General features: G+C 32.1%; 4 protein-coding genes across 4 annotated transcripts; 2 read left to right on the plus strand and 2 right to left on the minus strand.

The window, feature by feature from the left end:
* Nucleotides 1-409: 409 nt before the first annotated feature.
* On the minus strand, nt 410-2878 carry LOTGIDRAFT_227973 (hypothetical protein). The gene is made up of 4 exons (XM_009045641.1): nt 2721-2878; nt 1670-1770; nt 1204-1324; nt 410-681 (listed from the first exon to the last, which is right to left on the minus strand). The coding sequence occupies exons 1-4, from the start codon at nt 2845-2847 to the stop codon at nt 542-544; spliced, it is 489 nt and encodes a 162-aa protein (XP_009043889.1). The 5' UTR covers nt 2848-2878; the 3' UTR covers nt 410-541.
* A 430-nt stretch (nt 2879-3308) lies between these two features.
* LOTGIDRAFT_227974 (hypothetical protein) lies at nt 3309-8175 on the plus strand. Its single transcript, XM_009045642.1, has 4 exons — nt 3309-3521; nt 4630-4733; nt 4978-5083; nt 7201-8175. Exons 1-4 carry the CDS (start codon nt 3374-3376, stop codon nt 7362-7364), a joined length of 522 nt encoding a protein of 173 aa, XP_009043890.1. The 5' UTR covers nt 3309-3373; the 3' UTR covers nt 7365-8175.
* A 2152-nt stretch (nt 8176-10327) lies between these two features.
* Nucleotides 10328-11662, plus strand: LOTGIDRAFT_102859 (hypothetical protein; the record flags this gene model as incomplete). Its single annotated transcript, XM_009045643.1, has 2 exons — nt 10328-10484; nt 10641-11662. Coding segments are annotated over 2 exons (1179 nt in total), but the record flags the coding sequence as incomplete, so codon positions are not given.
* Nucleotides 11663-15019: 3357 nt separating this feature from the next.
* LOTGIDRAFT_181193 (hypothetical protein) lies at nt 15020-19035 on the minus strand (the record flags this gene model as incomplete). The annotated part of the gene is made up of 8 exons (XM_009045644.1): nt 18874-19035; nt 18425-18542; nt 17827-18059; nt 16959-17114; nt 16394-16651; nt 16027-16110; nt 15607-15822; nt 15020-15302 (listed from the first exon to the last, which is right to left on the minus strand). Coding segments are annotated over exons 1-8 (1479 nt in total), but the record flags the coding sequence as incomplete, so codon positions are not given.
* Nucleotides 19036-20010: the final 975 nt, after the last annotated feature.

The following is a 20010-nucleotide window of genomic DNA, read 5'->3' on the forward strand; positions in this document are numbered from 1 at the left end:
AACCAGCCGCTAGGGTCGAAAGAAGACATAAGGACCAACATACATGGGGTTTAATCCTGATGTGTGTTTTCAAAGAGGGTGGAGGTAAATTGTGTAAATGTGTGAAAGGCTACCAGTGACAGTTAGTTGAAATAGTTTTTTGGAACCACCAACAATTTACCTCCACTCTTTGAAAAAAACACACATCAGGACCTAATCCAATGTATTTTGGTCCTTATATCTTTATGTAAATCGTGTTATACTAAATTATGATGTCACTATTGCAACTACCATTCAAGTTAAATGATTTTTGCAACACAGATGTCATAATATGGTTAACTTTTTCAGGATGAAAAATAAATTGAAATGGTGTCAATAACTATGAGTATCATAAGGATAGTCTATTGTGGATGAAAAGAATAACACAACAAATAAGGAATAAAATTTAATAATGATTTGACACACTTGTAATTATTTCTTCCGGTGTAAAACTCAAATGACATTTTCAAATATTAACTATAAATTACAATTTGCTTTTTCCAAGATATGCTATTAGCACTGATCAATGATGTACATCTTCTGGAGTAGGAACAAATTCTTGTATTGTTTTTCTTTCCAAGTTAAACCAGAATCCACAGTAACATTTAGCGGGTTGTCCTTCTGTCAAAAAAGTGTATCTAAATGTACCGTCTTCTTCTGAACCTGTAATGAGAAACATTCAGCATTTACAATGACAATGATGTGCTATTTTAATATTTTATGCATTATATTGGGCTAAGAAAGACAGGTGACACTATATAATGTTCAATGAATTATGAAGTTATTATTTGCAGACATTGTTTTTTTTTTATTCTGCACAACCTCCAGCTTAGAGGTCCTCCATTTAATGTCCTATCCAAACATTAATAAGGGATTGAAACAATATATCAAAGACACTTTTGCACTATTCTGATTTCCAGTCAGACATTTTGATATCTTTGGTTCATGTACTTCCAGACAACTCGATCGGATAAGGTCACTATAGTTTCTTCACATCCATATTATATTTGGATAAATGTTTCTGGAATAACATCGACAATGAACTGAGAATCAGAAACGCAAAGATACATTTGTTTATAATTAAAAATCTATGAAAATCTATCTTCTGAGCCTACACTTGAATAGAGACTTTAAACAATTGATTTGAAGATATGACGCTTGTCAGGAAGAAAATATACAACTCACATATACATTCTACATGCCTCCATGGATCAACACAATATACTTTAAAAGGTTTAGCTAAAGTTCCATTTCCATATGGTGATGCCTCATCAAATCTCATCACATTATTCTCATAAGTTGTACCCTAGAATATAATAAAAAAATTAGATACTGTATCATGCAGAAATAAACATGACAATATCAACGCACTAAGGTGTATCTTAAGATTTTTCAAATGGAATATATCTAAGCTGACACAAAGTATTTTGGAAGCTTTAAATTATGACTGACTATGTCATGATATCAGAATTAACTACACAAGAGAAGACATCCTGTAAATGAAGACAGTCTGAACTATTGAGGTAGGCTATGCTTTCCTTAAAATACGGGAGAACTGAATATTATTAATTTTGTTAGGCTTAATAATTGAGTCCAAAGAACACATCAAATTCAGCTCTCTATGCTGATAAAACAAATTCAATCTACCTACATCCATCTTGTGATCAAATCCTTCAGCCTCAGTGATCAACTCGGCTCTTTCCATACCAGATGAATGACCTAAATAATCAGCCATGTTTTCGGAACGTGCCACTGAAAGAAAACAATAATTTATATTATTCAAAAAGTTTAAAGGGACGTCCAAAATTTTGTTCTCAAATTTATGAAAACTTTACAAGTAGAAATTATTTGAAAATTTGACTAACTGCAAAAAAAAGATAGTGTTAAAGCTTGTAGATAATTAGTAATATAAATTATTAATAATGACTTTTAAATTTTGAACCTACAGGATAAAACAGAATGACTTATGGCATTTTCAGCCTAAATCGCTAGTTCATAGGGGTTGCCATTTTGATATGGCATGCACATAATATGACGTTTCGTCGTAAATAGAAATGTAAACAAAGGAATATGGCTTTAATCTAATGGCTTTCTAAATTCAGGAAACAAAATATTTCTGATTGTTTCCTTGTACGTTCAGGGATGTAAATTTGGAAGTCAGTCTCATGGCCTCCTGTGACAGCCAATCAATGGCGCTTTAGCAAAAAAACCAATTATTCTAACTACAAGCAGATTGATCTAAAATGTGTGATAAATAAACATAAATAGGTGTTGACATTAGGCCTAATGGACTTTAGTGTGGATATGTTATTCTCTACGCGAAGTGCAAACTTAAGCACTTAATCTACGCACAGTTCGCAATTTGACCATAAAGTCTGTCTACACATTGCAGACACATGAGCCACAGCCTCTAAAGAACACGAGAAGTAGCCGGTGACTACATTTGTGGTTGGCTAATTAGTGATTAAAATGATTATTTGACATAAGGTTTCAGTATATAGTTGAATATTATGAAAAGGTTCCCATTCAATTCTTTTCACTAGATAATCAAATTCATATATCGTTGAAATTGTCAGTGACACAATAACCAATGTGAATAAACACTAAACAGGGTAACTGAACAAGTCAAGGTCAAAATTCTATCGAATCCACACGTACACAGGAATAACATGAAATCAAACGGGACAAAGACGAAAACCTACACTTCTTTCCATCGTGATTGTTAAATTCGGCATCAAAATCCGACATGCATCTGCGGGCTGTATAGGTTGGATATAATACAGATCGGCGCATTAAATTACAAACTACTCTTGGTAATAGCGCAGCCATCTTGCCGAAAATCCAGTGATCAATGAGAAAGCGTTCGAAATATTCACCTTAGTAACATCGATTGGCCTAAAACACATGTCACTCGTGTCACAACTCCGCACAAGAAAAAAAAAGGGTGGGGGGGGGGGGGTGCTTTATATTCTTTTATGGTTAACACCGAAACTGATTTATCTTTTTAACATGATGCATCTAGACCCACGGTAGCCTTGGTCTTCATTTTCCGACATTTGGCTTTCATGCAAAGTCTAAAAAATAGTTTAGTATCTCCTTGAGGATTGAAATCAGGGGTAGGCTACACAAATGAAAGAGAAATGAGAAAATTTTAGTGCCCCTGTACTACTGCAAGGTATGGGCCTGGTGCATTTGTTATAGCACGTGTCACGAATCAACAAGAACAGTGGTATCGTATTACTTGTGGTCTGAATCCTAAACTCGCTGTGTAAGTCGCTACATCCGGTTGGAATTAAATTATAACAACTCTAGCCTACTCATTTTAGCTAGAATAATTTCAAGGATACAACTTTACATGGCATCTTTAATATCAAAGACGGCTGCAAAAGCAATTTTCCGAAGGTCTCAGATTGTACCAACAACATATTGCCGGAAGTATTTAAAAAAGGAGCTTGAGGTGGTAGAAAAAAAAGAAGATAAAATACAACCTGTGAAAAAAGATGGTACGAATATCTTTTGGATTTACATAATAATCTTCTTTCTATACAATTTCCTTTTTTCGTACATAAATTTTACCAATTATTTTCATATAAAATAGAATAATATTCTTAAAATAGAATGGACAAATGCAATAAGATGTACAATTTTACAGTGCGATTAATTATTCAATATCATTAATACCGATACCGGGTATTAATACAGTGGTGTAACCTATTTTCGTGGATATAAGGATTCAACACCGAATTCCGTCAAAGATAAAAAAAAAGGAATTTTATTTTTTATGTCTTAGATGTTTCCTCAGATATTCTACAAAATAATTAAAATTGGTTTATTTCGATTTTCTTTATGAATCTCTCACTTTGATCCATATTTCATGAATAACCAACTCGGTAACGGCGGCAGAATGCGTCACCTATTTTCGTATACAATGTTTGATCTATAAATAAGTCTAGAAAAACATGTATGAATACCGGGTGGTATGATTAACTTCTCTTAGTATTTATCTTTAATATGAATTCATTATAACTAGTTACAATTCCTTCAAAGAACCACGATTTAAAAAAAAAAATAGTGACTGACAAAATAAGATACGTAGCGTAGCAAAACAACATAAGACTATGGCCCACTTTGTGATCCATAGAAATTTTCTGCTTACACGGAATCTGCTAGTTAATGACGTGACTTCGTTCGTTGGACTACATTCTAGCAGACGACACTTGGAATTCCAATTACCGCTTAGGATTATAAGGAAATTCGGCCGATAAAAAATGGTGACGTTTGGTAATAAGTGAAATCCGCCATTTTGTATTTGTCAAAGTATACATTAATACATTTTATCTTGCTTGAAACTACTGGATTCATTCTACTAGCTGACATTGTACAGACAACCCATGTTTATCAAAATAAGCTAATGCGGAGGTCGCGCAAGGTCGCTCATGTAAATTATTAAACATTTCTGGAAATCCACAAAAAATAGGTTACCACGAAATTAGGTTACTTGACTGTATTACAGTTTAGGGTTAAAGGCACAGTAAGCTTATGCCAAATTTTTATAACCGGTATGAAAAACGTCACAGATTATACCTTAACATTATATTTTGTTTTTCGCAGCTTATGAAGGATTGAGTGCTAGTGAAATTCGAGTGGAAATGGCAAGAATCGAACGAGAACGTACTGAATTACTGCCATTTGAGTCTGATGCTCCAATTTACAAGGTAACAATGAAAAATAATAGACTCAGTTCTAGAGTTGAAACTCAGTTGGTTTAGGTTAAGCTTAATATGATAGCCTAAAGATGGACAAGAGACTTCAAAATGGAAATTTAAGATTATTCTAAATAAAATTATTTTCACTGCATTATTTCAATATCTTAACTTAAACATAGCTGGGGACATTCTGAAACTATTTCAATGTCAATTTAAAGCCAAAAAGTACCCCATTTATTTTTTCCGCTTACAGGATCCGTATTATTTAGAAAGGCTGGAAAGATATCAGTTACAAGGTACATTAAAGAATCCCCATATTGTCACTTCATGTGAAGACTACAGAAATATTGCCTGTATTTGTAAGTAGTTAATTTTAGATTTGGATTATATTAACTCTTTTTTTTTTAAAAAAAAAAATGGAAATATTCATAGGCCTACTCATGGATATCATTTTTATACGCCCACATGAATATATGGTTGTATATTGTCGTTGCCCCTGTCCGTCGGTCAACATTTCTTGTGGGCACAATAGAGACTACATTTTTCATTTGATTTTAATGAAACTTGGTGTGAGCATTGGGATTCATAAGGGGGCGATCAAGCTCGAATTTGATGATTTTCCTATGAACCGTTTTTGAGTTATTGCCCTTGACTAAGTGTAATCGCGTCAAAATGTTGTTGTGGGCACAATAGAAGCTACAATTTTCAATGGATTTTTATGAAACTTAGTGTGAGCATTGGGATTGATAAGACAGTGGTCAAGTTCGAATTTGACGATTTTTCAATAAACAGTTTTTGAATTATTGCCCTGGACTAAGTAAAATCGCGTCAAAATTGGGTTGTGGGCACTATGGAAGCTTCAATTTTCAATAGATTTGGATGAAACTTGGTGTGAGCATTGGGATTGATAAGACGACGGTCAAGTTCGAATTTGACGATTATTCAACAAAGGTTTTTTTAGTTATTACCCTTTGCCTTGACTTAGTAAAACATATCAAATTTAACTTGTAAACACGATGGGGGCTACAGTTTTTATTGGATCTTGGTGAAACTTGGCATGCAGGTATATATTAATGAGAGTAAAGATCAAATATTTCTATGTTGGTTAGTTAGTTAGTGTGAATTTAATGATATGTTATTATATATCTTTGAAAATTTCAGACACAAGAAGAGTGTGATAATTCAATGCTTCTGGGTTATTGCTATTGATTTAAAAAGATTTGTGGAAAAACTGAGCATAGCTGACCCTAAATTGATGAGATATTCAGGGTTTTTGAACTACAAATGCATAATGAAGATCTTTATTATATTTTTGGTCAATAAAGATTTAGTTATTATCTGACAGCTGCCAGTGGGCATGTGTTACCTTGCCTGGCAAGCTATCTTTCTAGATATAATATCTATAGATTATAAAAAAAGTTTGAAATAGTTAATTAACCTGTAACATTTCCGCTGTCCTTAAAGGGACAGGTTCGCCATTTGTTTGACCAATTTTACTTTAGTCTTAGAAATCATAATTTTTTAGCTTATTTAATCAGTAATAGTGTTCGCAGCTCATCGTCAAAATTTTAAGCCTTTGAATCCATGTGTTTCCAGAATTATCCCTGTTTGACTGTTAAAATGAAGACTCTGTTTAAAAGAATACTCATCATTTCTTGACACTGTGCCATAAATGAATTTCTTAGTTTGAGGTATTTTTGAAGCAAATATGCCATTTCTAGTGTTATTTCTATATATATATAAATTCGAGACAAAAATCAACCGAAAATAGTGAATATTCCCCTTAAGGAATATGTTTTTAAATGTATAGAAAGCAGTTAACTCTTTGAAGTACACGGTTCACGATTTTTGGGGTCAATCGTACCTTGGTCTTAGAAACCAAAAGGTAGTATTTACCTCGCTTTGTTAACCTTAGGGCATTCAGATAACATAAACTCCATTAATTTATAAGTCTGTATAAATGGACACATTTTGCTTTGTTCAAATTATCCGTCTCGGAAAGTTAAAAAAAAAAGTTAACTCGTATTTTTACAATATCTTTTGATGACCTCATATGTAAGTAGACTCAATCATCCTGTCGCACTTCGTCTACACACAGCTGTGACAAATGATGTCTGAGTATTATACATTGGCTTGGAACTGCACGATTGAAATGCAAAGCTCAATGTATTCTTTCAAAACAGGAAATACGAACCAAACAGTAAGCCCCCATCTGTAGAACACCCAGACAAAACCATACAAAACAGGTGTTGAATGTTTATTTACTAAAGAAAAACAGGTAAAAGACTCGTAACGTGACTAATTTTCTATCAACTTCTCAACTTCCTTTCAAATTATAATAAAATTGATAGTTAACCCATCATCTGAAATCATACTCGTTTACCCTTCAAAACTGATTATTTGTATAACACTACAATGACATATCCTCTCTTAATGAATTAAAAGCAAATAAATGATATTTTTGTTTTGCTCATAGGTGAAGAACATGTAAAAACATTAGAAGTTATGAAAATTGTAGCCGGACCTCCTCAAAAATGTCAGTGTGGATATTGGTTTCAGTTGAAAACTTTAACACCAGAAGAATCTGTGGAGCAAATAGTGAGAGACGTATATGATATATACCATCCTGTGAAATACTGAATCCATCACATAGATAATGTCACTCTTACCTCCATATTTCTTTAGCAGATCTTTGACCTTCTAGAATCGTGAATGTCCGTGAGATTTTGTTTGTTTCATTAAATTTAAACTAAGATAATGTTCAGCTTTTAGGATACACACAAGTTTTGATGTGACACTTTATGAATTATGTTAATTTTGATCTTTCGGCGGTCTGTATGACTCATGTCCTGATCAAAGTGATTTCTGGAAACAAAATACCTTCAGCTGTAAGGATGTAGGAGTATCAAAGGCTTGGCATTATCTTGAACTGTGTTTCAATAATAATAAAAAAAATATATGTGTCTGTGATAGTGATATGTGTTGGCTAACTGAGATGAGGACTCACCAAAACTGTGTATGAAAAATCCACATAAAGAAACTAAAAACATATTATTGTTAACATTTTGATGTATGTTGATTTTAAAATAAGATGTATGAATATTTGCCCTGCTCACTGACTGATTTAAGCATTTTGTTTTAGTGGTAGAATGCCTTTCAGACAAACATTTTCTAATTAAAAGTCTAGAAGTAGATATTGAATCTGACAGACATAGCATGTACTAATTGTCTGATTTAATGTAATGACAATTGAACCTGGCATAGTATTTTCAATTGGTGACAAGGTAGCGAAATTAAAGTATTCTTTGAAGCTTCCATCAAACAAAGCAACCAGACATCTTATAGAGGATATTTGTTATCAACTTACTTTATTGTCTTGTCTATATGACATTTCAAATCCAAGAATGTAAATTATAATGTGAACCCAATATAAATTAAATGAAATGAAATGAATGGAGTTTTACGTCCTACTTTTCTGCACCATGTGGACTAATAAAGACGGGCAATGAGGGATGAACCAATATATAAAGTTTAGATTGTTATATTTCTATAAATGCAGTCTTTTCATTTCTGTTCTGAAAGCCATCCCCTTCTGGAAAAATCAAGTGAAAGAATTGTACGTGAGCCCACCTTAGTCCACCTTAGTCCCTACTAACCCCCTCGTCTGAAAATGAGACTCAATTAATTAAAGAATTAACTGTTGTCTCGAATGAATGCAAACAATATTACCTCCCTTTGGCATTTCCGGTTTAACCATCGACTATTTCCCGAATTGTTTATTTTATTATTTATTTTAAATCTACATTAAAAATTTGATCTGAGTGCATTACAGATATTCAACTAACTATTAAAATGTTGATTGAAATGATATCAATGAATACGGGGCCATATTTCTAACTAGGGCTGTCTAAAACACTAAAAGGGTTTGAGTGAAGTATGACTTTTTACAACCGATTACTGCCACTTTGTGCAACATAGTATCACAAAATATTACTATTTGCAATTTATGTCTGAATTTTTCGAGAATTTTGTAGGACTTGTGCAAAACTATAGCATTTGAACCTTTTGAACCCTAACGACACAGTTGTCTACCATCTATAACAAGAAAATAACTTGGAATTCAAGATACCAGTGTATATCATCTCACCTTTAGAAAATATCAGCTAATCACCAAAATGACAAAACTAAGAAATCAAGAATCATTAGAAGATTTGTTTCATCAGTTGGTATCTGTTATGGAATCTGTTAATGATAAATGTATAGAAGTGGTGGAAACAAGACTTCGTAAGAAACGTTTGAAGAAATTGATAAAGGAAGAAAATGAGAAACTGAATGAATTGATGGGTATGTCAACTGAATTAGTTAAATGCAATAAAACAAAAATTCAGGCAAGTCTTAATGAGTACATATGGATACTAAAGTCTTAGATATTTTCAGTTGTTACCTATAATGCATGATAAGAAGGGTATCACATTGCCTATGATATAAATGGTAGGCCTATATTTATATATTTTGTAAGATTATTTTAAATGTCAAAGGGCATAAGCCTTGTTTAATATAAAGTAATTTTTTTTGAAGAGATATGCAAATTAGATAAAGTAAAAGAAGAAAACAATGAGGATAATGAAGATAATATTGAAGAAAATAATGAACCTGAAGGTATGTATATAAAGGAATTTATTTTTTATGCATCAGGATATGTGTACGTGCCTTATGTCTGCGCTGCATCTGTTCATAAGGTTTTGATGACACTTGATATACTTTAATTTGTATAGCTTTGAATCTTCCACCTGACATTTGGATGTGTTGAAATTTATTGTGAGCACAAAAAGCATTTCTAGGATTATTTCTCAACAAAAGTTATTCTAAGACTATCAGTACTGTTTGGAGGCTGATATTTGAATTCTTTTCATAAAGTACACAAGAGAAAAATGAATATATATTTATTGTGTCTGTAATATACAGAATTCTCTTTCTTTCAGTTTCAGTTCATTTTAAAGTTGAAAATGAAAACTGTGAAGATAGTTTTGAAGGTAACTCAAATATTGTTGATGTACCATCATATTTTATGGCTTGTCACTGATTAGTCTTATATTTACTTTGACTTCAACTACATGTGGTACCTTATTACCAGCTGATGACTGATATCAATGAAAACTGGCATAAATGGCAAATTGCTTCTCAATATTAAAGGCGAATTACGTAAAATTTTCATTATCAAGGACGTCTTGAAATATATCTCATAAAATTTTTTTTCAGATAAAGATAAAACCTGGAATGATTGTAACGAAGATGTACAAGATTTAAGCTCTATTGAAGATTGTCAAGAGTGTGAAATTTGTAAGGAATATTTTCCTAATACTGCTTTGCTGAAAGCTCATGTCAAAAAACATCAAAAGGATGGAAAAATTTATTCCTGCAAAGAATGTGCAGAAACATTTGCCGAAAAACATGAGCTTAAAAATCATATCAGAGACCATGTTATTCAACAAGACAATTTATGTGATATTTGTGGCCTAGGATTTCTAACTGTAGAAGTTTTAGATCAACATTCAAAATGCCACGATTTTCAAGAAAAAAATCCTACCACAAAGAAATTTTCTTGCTCAACTTGTTTACGATCTTTTAATTCCAAACGATTTTTAGACATTCATTTGGAAGTGATTCATAAAGAAAAACAATTGTGTTGTGAAAAATGTTCCGAATTCTTTGATTCTGAAGAGGATTTGAAAAAACATCTGAAATTCCATAATAATCATTGTCATATATGTAAACAAACATTCCCAGTTAAAATCGAATTGCAGAAACACATGAAAATTCATGAAGACCCTATTCTAAAGCTGCATTGTTCAGTATGTGAAATGGATTTTTCCTTTAAAACTGAGTATGTGAACCATGCAGTTGACCATTTAAAAGATAACCCAAGATACTGTATAATTTGCAGCCGAACGTTTAAATACAGTAAGGCAGTTGTAGATCATGTCCAACGCCATGCAAGTATTAAAACTGCAGAGAGCTCAGAGAAAAGCATGAAATGCGATAACTGTTCAAAATCATTTCGAAGTTCTGTTGGTTTGCGGCTGCACATGCAAAAAGCTCACAATGCAAAGCATAAAAGTAACAACACTTGTACAATCTGTGAAAGAGTCTTTGAGAACAAGACTGATTTAAAGGCCCATAAACAAACTCATGTTGGAACCAAACCATTTACTTGTTCAATCTGTCCAAAATCTTTCCGAAGTAATTCAGACTTAAAGAAACATATGACATTACATACTGGTGAAAAGAAGTACCAGTGTGATACTTGCGGAAGACAGTTTAGATTTGGGAAACTTCTCAACATGCATTTACGTGTCCATTCTGGTGAAAGGCCTTATTCCTGTGAATTATGTGGAAAATGTTTTGCACGCTACAGTGGTTTGGCTACACATAAGAAATCTCATGCAGAATTACGTGCATATCAATGTGAAATCTGCAGTAAATTGTTCAAGATAAAGCACACCTTGCAGCGTCATATGAAAATTCACAGTGGAGGGAAACCATTTGTTTGTGATGTTTGTGGCAAATCCTTTAATCAGAAGGGAAATTTACAAACTCATTATCGTATACATACCAGAGAGAAACCTTTTAAATGTCCAATATGTGGAAAGGCGTTTATGTATAGTGGCCTCTGTAATGATCATATTAAGTCCCATAATCAACAACAACTACAGCCTACAGAGCAACAACCTGATTACAATGATTATAGTCCTATTCCAGTTCCTCCACCTCAGCTGCCAACATTACCCCCACACCCTTCATCATCACAATTACACTTTGATAAATATAATATACCTAACCTGTCACAGCCAATGTTTCCTATGAATTTATCTGGAGTAGATTTCTCAGGAAGACATGATATGCCTAGTATGGTACCTTATAGTCAAGCCAGAATGTAAATATGTTTTCACCTTTTTTAATAGCTTTTTTTTACCTAATATAACTGAATTTCAGTTGGTAGCTTTACTATTCTATTTGATAATACAATATTGTTCTATGTATTTGCTTTACAAGCTTATGATTCAGAATCTAAATTAAATGTGGCCCTTTTCAGTTTGAAAAATCTAACATCTGCTTTCTCAGCAGGAGGAAAAAGTTTGAACTGATGTCAAAATATTCAAGCAATAATTTATGTACTAATGTGCACTTACTACCAATGACATTATTATGTTGGCAAAATCTACATGGGAGAACGTATATAACGCCTAAGAAACTTCAGACATGTGAGAAAAGAACATCAAAGGACTATTAAGAGAGAAGAATTTTACCTTAAATTAAGTTCCATTTTAATAAAAAAAATCTTTCAACTTTTCACACTTCAAACTAGGTCACAACCATTTTTTTGGCATCTGTGCTTGACATATATATTTTACCATTTGAGTACCATTTGATTGAAATGCAGATCTATATATGTTCATTGAGAGATACTACACTTGCCATGAATGCTCTGATGAAATTCCTCTTGAAATTGAGTAGGGCTAAAATTTGAGTTCCTCAAATGTAATTTGTTCAAATCATAGATGACAATTGGAGTCACCCATCTACATTTTATTAAGATTGACTCTATTGTGGAACAGGTATTAAGTTATCAGCATAATATAATGTTTCTCATAATGACAAGCAAGTTAATTTTACTTTGATGATTTTTCTTGCCGACTTTGTTTAATTAATGAATCATAATGATATAATCCAGGTTTATTATTTTTAACCTTTCATTATATTTAGTGCTATTTGTTGTGTGTATGTACATAAATATAAAGGGATATAGGTGTCTAAATATTTGCTGTCCATGTTATTATCGATTGTAATAACTTTTTGCTGTTACAAAATATTTTGTGGCAAGTTCCTTTTGTTAACAACAATGTATTACTATTGATGAAATACAGAATAACAAGTCTTGAATATGTTCTTCAAAATATGTTTGTTTTTTATTTACATGAATTTTGACTTTATCTGTAGGATTTAAGCAAATCCACATCAGCCTCTGCCTCCTTCCTCCAATTATTTATGAGTTAATATCCACAAGTATTTAATATCTATTTTTCTGTTAAGTTGAATATAGTTTTCAGACCATTGCTCAAAACCATCCTTAATAAGCTTTTGTCCTAATTTTATTTGTTTCTAACATGGCCTGGTATTTATATACCTTAGTTTTTTAAAGTGAAATAATAGGCTTCAGATTTATTTGTTAATGCTAACAATTGTTTTTATCTTTATTATTTATGGGTATTATTGTGTTTGTTATATGTTTTTGTAACTTATTGTTTGTCTGTATTTAAATGAATTTGGTAATAACTGTCATAGTAATCATTTTAGTTTTTGAATAGTTTTGTATATAACTATGTGTCTTTACTTGGAAAGTTCTGTGTGCTACAGGCCATGCATATGAAAGATTCTTTGACAGTTGCAATTCGATAAAGAGTAATCACTGCATCACTGACCTGGGAAAATCTGTGTTAAATTTTAAGCTGTTACCCAGAGTTAAGCCAGGGTCTAAAATCCAAACCTACCAATCGAAGGTTGAGATGTTTGTTGTAGAAAACTAAACCAAAGACAATATGGTAATGGTAGGATATTGTTGTATATTGCAAAAGAATAAAAACATCAAACATTTTTTAAAATTGCACATTAAGTAGCATTTATCTGATTTTCAGGGCAAAATCTGCCTTAGTCAGGAAACATTAGGATAATATCACTGTGCATTAGACTGAAAAAAAAACACAGAATATAAATATCCTTCAAACAAGGTGTAAAAATTCTCAGAGTCTAAGACTTACTTATGTAAATTACACTTCAATGCAATGACTATTCTTCAATGAGTCATCTTGTTTTGCTCACAAGCTTCAAGGTTCAATATTATAAATTCCATACCTAAACCAACACTCCTAATCAGGATTATATATCAGATACATTTCAACACATGACATCATAATATAAGACTTTCATGGGCAGATCAAGCAAGGCAACACTGCAAGTCACATTTTGTAACTCACTTTCTATGCAATATGTTTCTATCTGGACATTACTAGTGTTGTTACTGCCAGATAGATTGGAATTATGAAGTTCAAAAAATCATTGGATTTGGATCTCAAAAGAACAGAATCAATCATATATCACACATATTATTCAAATTCAGAATTTATAATTTGAATGTGTTGATAAAAATTTAAACAAGGGCACATATTATCACTTATGGATGTATTAACAATATTTTATTAATATTTGACTAAATTTTGAATCCTAAGCTTATTCAGTTGATTTTCTTTTCTAGGGGAGTATGTTTATATTAAATTTAAATTACAACCAGGGCTAGTATTTTATTTTTTTGTCAGCCAAACATTTTTCCCTTGAGAGAAGGTCTATTATATCATAGCCTACCGCACCCGGTATTGACATGATGTTTGGCTAACGAAGGTCAACTGTGTCATTTAACCAACAGATTATCAGATTATCGAATAGTAATCAAGTTATTGTAATACCAAGCAATGATTGATGGCTTTATATTTCATTAGAGAGTTGTCATTAAATTTTGCAATTGAAAGACATTGAAAGCCATGTAATGACTAACCTATACTTGATGTCCGATAGAGGATATTGACCGTCGGCAATTTGAGCAGCCCCGTCGGTAATGTCCAGCATATAGAGCCAAATCAACAGCCCTGATTACAACACTTCATATTTTCATTTGAAGCTGTTTATCCAATTTATTGTCAAATTTTGATTTATTGCCAGAAGTGTGAGCATTGGAGAATTTAAGTCTTAAAAAAAAAAAAAAAATCAACATAATATCATAAGACTTATAACCAAATACAATGTATAACTTTATATAATAAGAATATTCATAAAACTATTTTATGAATTAAAGAATTGAGTTATCAATCAACTCTTCTGTTCTATTTGACTAGAGTTGTGAACAGCCAGAACTCTGTTCTTGCCCTATCAAGTTCCTCGGACATGATATACAGATCATCATAATGTCACTATCTATAGGAGTTCAACCCACTTAATTTTTGGGTTGCAAGTGTGTGTACATACCAAAAGTTACGTCAAATTTGAAAATTCTCAAAATATAGTGACCCAGAAATGAGTTTGGTTCAACTCCATTGTAAAAGTGAATAAGATTATTACATCCTGATCATCTGAGGAACTGAGTAGTGCCAGATTTATCGTGTTATGTTCTTATGTACAAAACATTTGTAAATTTGTGTTAACAGTTATGAATGTATCTAATTTCTATGGAATCTTCATCTACAACTAACCATAACATGAGAACCAACACGGCCCTCAGGGAAATGTGTATGGAAAAATGAATCACAAAGTTTATATCCTGATTGTAGCAAGTAAGAGTTTATAGACGGTTGTAGAGTATTAAAATAAACAATATGGCTTGGCCAGGGTAAGCGCTTTACTGCAAATTCTTCTCTTAGCCATTGGACGGGATGAGAATAAAACACATCTTGTTCTTCAGTATAGTTCTCAATTTTTGATAAATTTGGTTCACAAGTTAAAAATCTCATATTAACTTTACGATGAAGATAACTGAAATTATCAAAATAAACAACATTAGAAAAACAATAGGAAAAATTCAAGTAGTATTAAAGTAGTAGAAGGCCATCAATGAATTTCTTGTGCTCATTCAGGCCCATTATAGTTTGAATTCTGAATTCTTTTAGTCTCCAACAACCTAGCCAAGGTAGTAATCATGCAATTCATGTATTATCTGGATATGCTACTGGAGTCAAGTAAACCAAGCAACCAAATTTTTCACATTTAGAAAAATACAAACTCAGTTTCAGAAATTATAAATGAAAGTTTCTAAATAAATAAATATGTATTCCTTTACCTATAATAGGGAGTGGAATGGCATGGCATTAAAAACAATATGTCTACTTCCTTCTCCAAACTCTCATCATATAAATATTTGGTCACTAGAATTGTTCCTCGTTGGTGAATTAAACTAAAATATAACGCTAATGGAATGTTTGTAATCATTAAAATTATCACAAAAATCTTAGCTTTAGACAGATTAGATTTCAATTTTGTTTTTTGAAGTATTTTCCTTTTTGATTCTGTCTGCTGATTTGATTGGTTGTCGTGAGAACAAGATTCAGATAAAATACTTGATTCTGATTGACTCTCGTTCATATCAGATCCACCAATACCACTGCTGCAACTTTCGTTCAGTTCCTCTGCTTCAATATTTTCCTCACTTTCCTTCATTTTCTTTTTTCTGCGTTGTCTTTTGATAAAAGGTTTCTGGCACAATGATTGAAAATATATGCCACAGTAATGCATACTTAGAGGTAATATAGGTAATAAAAATCGAAATTCTTTGTGTGGTAAAAAGCTGAAATACATCCAAAAAAATAAGACTATTAATGAAATCTCAAATCAGGAAAGTACTTCAGATAATTTTCTTTCTAAAACCAGGCAGTTGTGGCATATAAACATATAGAGTCTACAACCATCATAAGAGATTTTTCTTTTTGCATATACCTTTTTATAATGAGTGATTTGTGATGTCATTGCTGATGTAAATAATTGTGGAGAATCTGATAGATCAGTAAACATTATTTGGTATAGCCTACTTATCATGGATGTAACATTCAAATTCTCACAATGAAACTAACCTGTATATAAATATATTCCAAACAATTAAACATAAAAGAGCTTTATTACTTGAATACCATGCTCCAAGTAGAAATGGGAATGTATGAGTAGCCATTATAACTGGTAAGCCTTGTGATATATACCAATGCCAAGGATGGGAACCATATATTGCACTATTACCACTTAATACATTAAACTTGACAAAATTCCACTGAACTAGTATCAAGTTGTTATAATATACTCTGTCAATAACAGATGATATACTCAAAGTTACACTCCTAGAAGATAATTGTACATAACAAATCATATTTTATGTTATATCATTTGAACAGATGTACTAAAAGCATGCTTACTTAATCCTTGGAGTAATGACTGACAAGCTTAATCTGACATAACATTTATACTTGCAAGCATATTTGTGCAGATAAATGGGATATTTATTATTAATATATAAATTTCATATTTCAACTATGTTCTGGGAACTGAACTGGTTTGTTTATTCTTGCAGGAATAGACATTTGAGGGACCTATTGTCACAAAATGCAACGTTTGGAAGATTTTAAACTGAAAATGGACTATACCTACCCAACAATAATATATGATTTGAGAGTTTTAAATAATGTACTTGATTGTTGTTGTCTTTGTAAATGCCAAGAACATAATAAAATCCACATGATGGCTGCTGTAGGACGGACTACTACAGATAATGCTGCCATAATTAAAAACTTCACTGTTGAATTTCTGAAATATAACAATAATAATCAACTGAAATGGAGCTTTACACCCTGTTGTTCAAAAATAGTATAAAATATAACTGTCGAACAATTATGCATATTTATCCAAACATAAATCGAGAACCATTAATAGTTAATTTCACCAACATTAAGTCATACATGAACAAATTTGGTAAATTCAGTTTTATCGTTGCCACTGTCGGTCTGTCCTTCCTTCCAGAAGCTACAATTTTTATTTGGTTTTAATGAAAGATTTACATTTATGACATCTTGCTCAAGTTTGATTGTTTGATAAAGGATTTTTGAGGTATCGCCCTTGACAAAGGAAAAATGCCTCAAAATTTGTAAGAAACTACATTTTTTATCTGATTTAAGATTTGGTTCGATTATTTGTATTGATGAGATCTTGGATAAGTTCCATGTTGATGATCTTTTGCGATGAACGGATATTGAATAATTATCTTGGAAAAACACATTGAAATTTGTTTGTGAACACAATAGAGACTACAGTTTTTTTCTGAATTTAATGAAATTTGGTGAAAAAATTCAAAATTGAAGATCTTTCCATGAACAGTTTTCTGAGTTATTGTCCTTGAGTTGGACTTACTTGTTGCATTACTTTTTGATCAGCAGAAAAAGCAAATTTTAAGAAATGAAATTTATAAGACATGAACAGAATGTATTTGTAAACTTAAGAAAGAATCGTGTGCTATACATACCTTCCAGAAGGATAACCTGGCCATGGGAAGTAATATAAAGCTACTGTAACTAATACAGCTTCTGTAGAATTGGTAAGAGTTCTAGTACAGCAGTATAATGTAAACCAATTAATAACTTGACATAGTAATGTCCACTGAGCTGTTGGTGTGTCACTAAGTTTTCGTGACAGTTTATAAAGGTGTAAATCTCCAATTGCAGCTAATACGCCTTGTAATAATCTTGGAAACTTTATCTGAAATTACAAAATATAGATTGAAACACAAAGAGTGTATGTACTCCATCAAGTTGAATTGATGTTTAAAAAACACAGCTCAGGGTTTTCATGATATCTAAAGTCTGTATCCTCATGAGAGGCTTGCCCCAAGGGATTTTCTGAAGGAAAAGGAAATATTCTTTGGAACCTCAATCCAATCAACTCATAGGAATAAATAGTTCTCAAGTTCTGCTGTTGTAGAAAATTAAATCTGAGTGTCCCAAGTTCACAGAAATAGATAGAAAACTGTAATTTATAATATCACACAAGTTTTCTTTATAAATAAAAAACCTACACTTATTCTAAAAAGAAACATTTTGAAGTCTAATTGAAGTAAAACATACCAATAATATTCTTGAATCTAAACCAAAAACTTGGAGAAATTTATACAAGACAGCAAACATTAATGGATATCCATATCCCCTGATGCCTTCTCTCCATTCCCAAGTTAAATAACCATACCTTAAATGACAAATAAATTTCTTAGGCTATTATTAGAGCTGTGATTGCCAAGCATTTTTTATCCTAACTCAGATTTTGAGTAGAACTGTTTGAAATAATATGTTCAAATCAATTTTTAGCAACTTTTTCACAAAAACCATTCTCATCGTCAAGTTTACGATTTTGCTTCCATAAACTGTCCTTTTCGAATTTTTTCTAAGAAATATTTGGATTGTTTTTTCTATTGACTAAAATGTTTCATAGTGCTGTTTCAGGAGAATATTATGTATATTTCACAGAAAGCTTATATTTAAGGTTTTAAGACTTCCTTATCATGAACTGATGAACTTACCCAAAAGCCATGTTATGACCAACTTCTAATGACTGCCAATATTCATCAGGAACGAAATGTGTTTGAATCATTAATGCATTAACAAATCTCAGGGCCAACAAACCCAGGAACAATGATTTGTCCGAAGCCATGATAGCTTTAACTACATTGGGTCCTAAAACTTCTTCATCAAACAGATTCTTATCTTCTTCATCTTCTTCGATGTCACTTCCTGCTGGCGATGAATGACAGCTAGATCTAGCTTTCTGTTTATCAATGGATGTTAACCTCATCTTTCTTCTTCTAATCATAGCACCTCCTTTACTCTCCTTCGACATTTTACTTGATTTCTTCTCTATGTACCAGTATGTCCTTCATATAATTCTAATTCTAGTATTCATGGCTAGAAAATAAATCAATCAATAAATGAAGTTCAATGAAGTTTCAAAAAGGAACAGATTGCTTGCTATGTAAGGTAACCTATGCCCACCTATTTTCTATAGCAGATTATTTTTTTGAATGTTTACACATTTAAATGTTGGCGTATTTAAAGGAAGTGCATATCAAATTTCCAAATATTTCTTCATATTCATTGATTGGCAATGACATTTGCAATCTAATTAGCCCAAAAATCTGTCTCAGAGCTATTCCAGTCTCTGATAGCTATTTTGACAGTTGTTAGCTGGAATAGGTTCTTATTTGAGAGGATTTTCAGCTCCCCTGAAGGTGATGCCCTATCATCTAGATAATATGGCGGATTCAAGGTATAGAAATAGATATAGATGGGTATGTCTCAGAAAATCCAGAACTTGGGTGGTACAGAAAATTTTCATAAAACAGGGCCTAGTTTTTCTGACCCTGGCTACAATAAAGGGATTTTACCTCGTCCTCACCTTCTCTTGTCGACTTGTAGTTGTGAGTTGTGTTTTGAAACTGAAAAAGAGCGTTAATATTATTAAAAGACAAACCTACTTTTAGACTTTCGACTTCACTCAATTTTAAGCCATTAACTAGATTCTAGAACTCCATCAAAGATGTTGATGATAGACAATTAGAGACATGTTTTATCATGTCATTTACTTTCTTCTTAGGTTAGGCCTAATCAAAATCAATTCCAATAATCGATTGTTTACATGACCAACTCGATCAGCCAATGGA

Source organism: Lottia gigantea, assembly GCF_000327385.1.
Source record: "Lottia gigantea unplaced genomic scaffold LOTGIsca_1, whole genome shotgun sequence".
Taxonomy (NCBI): Eukaryota; Metazoa; Mollusca; class Gastropoda; family Lottiidae; genus Lottia; species Lottia gigantea.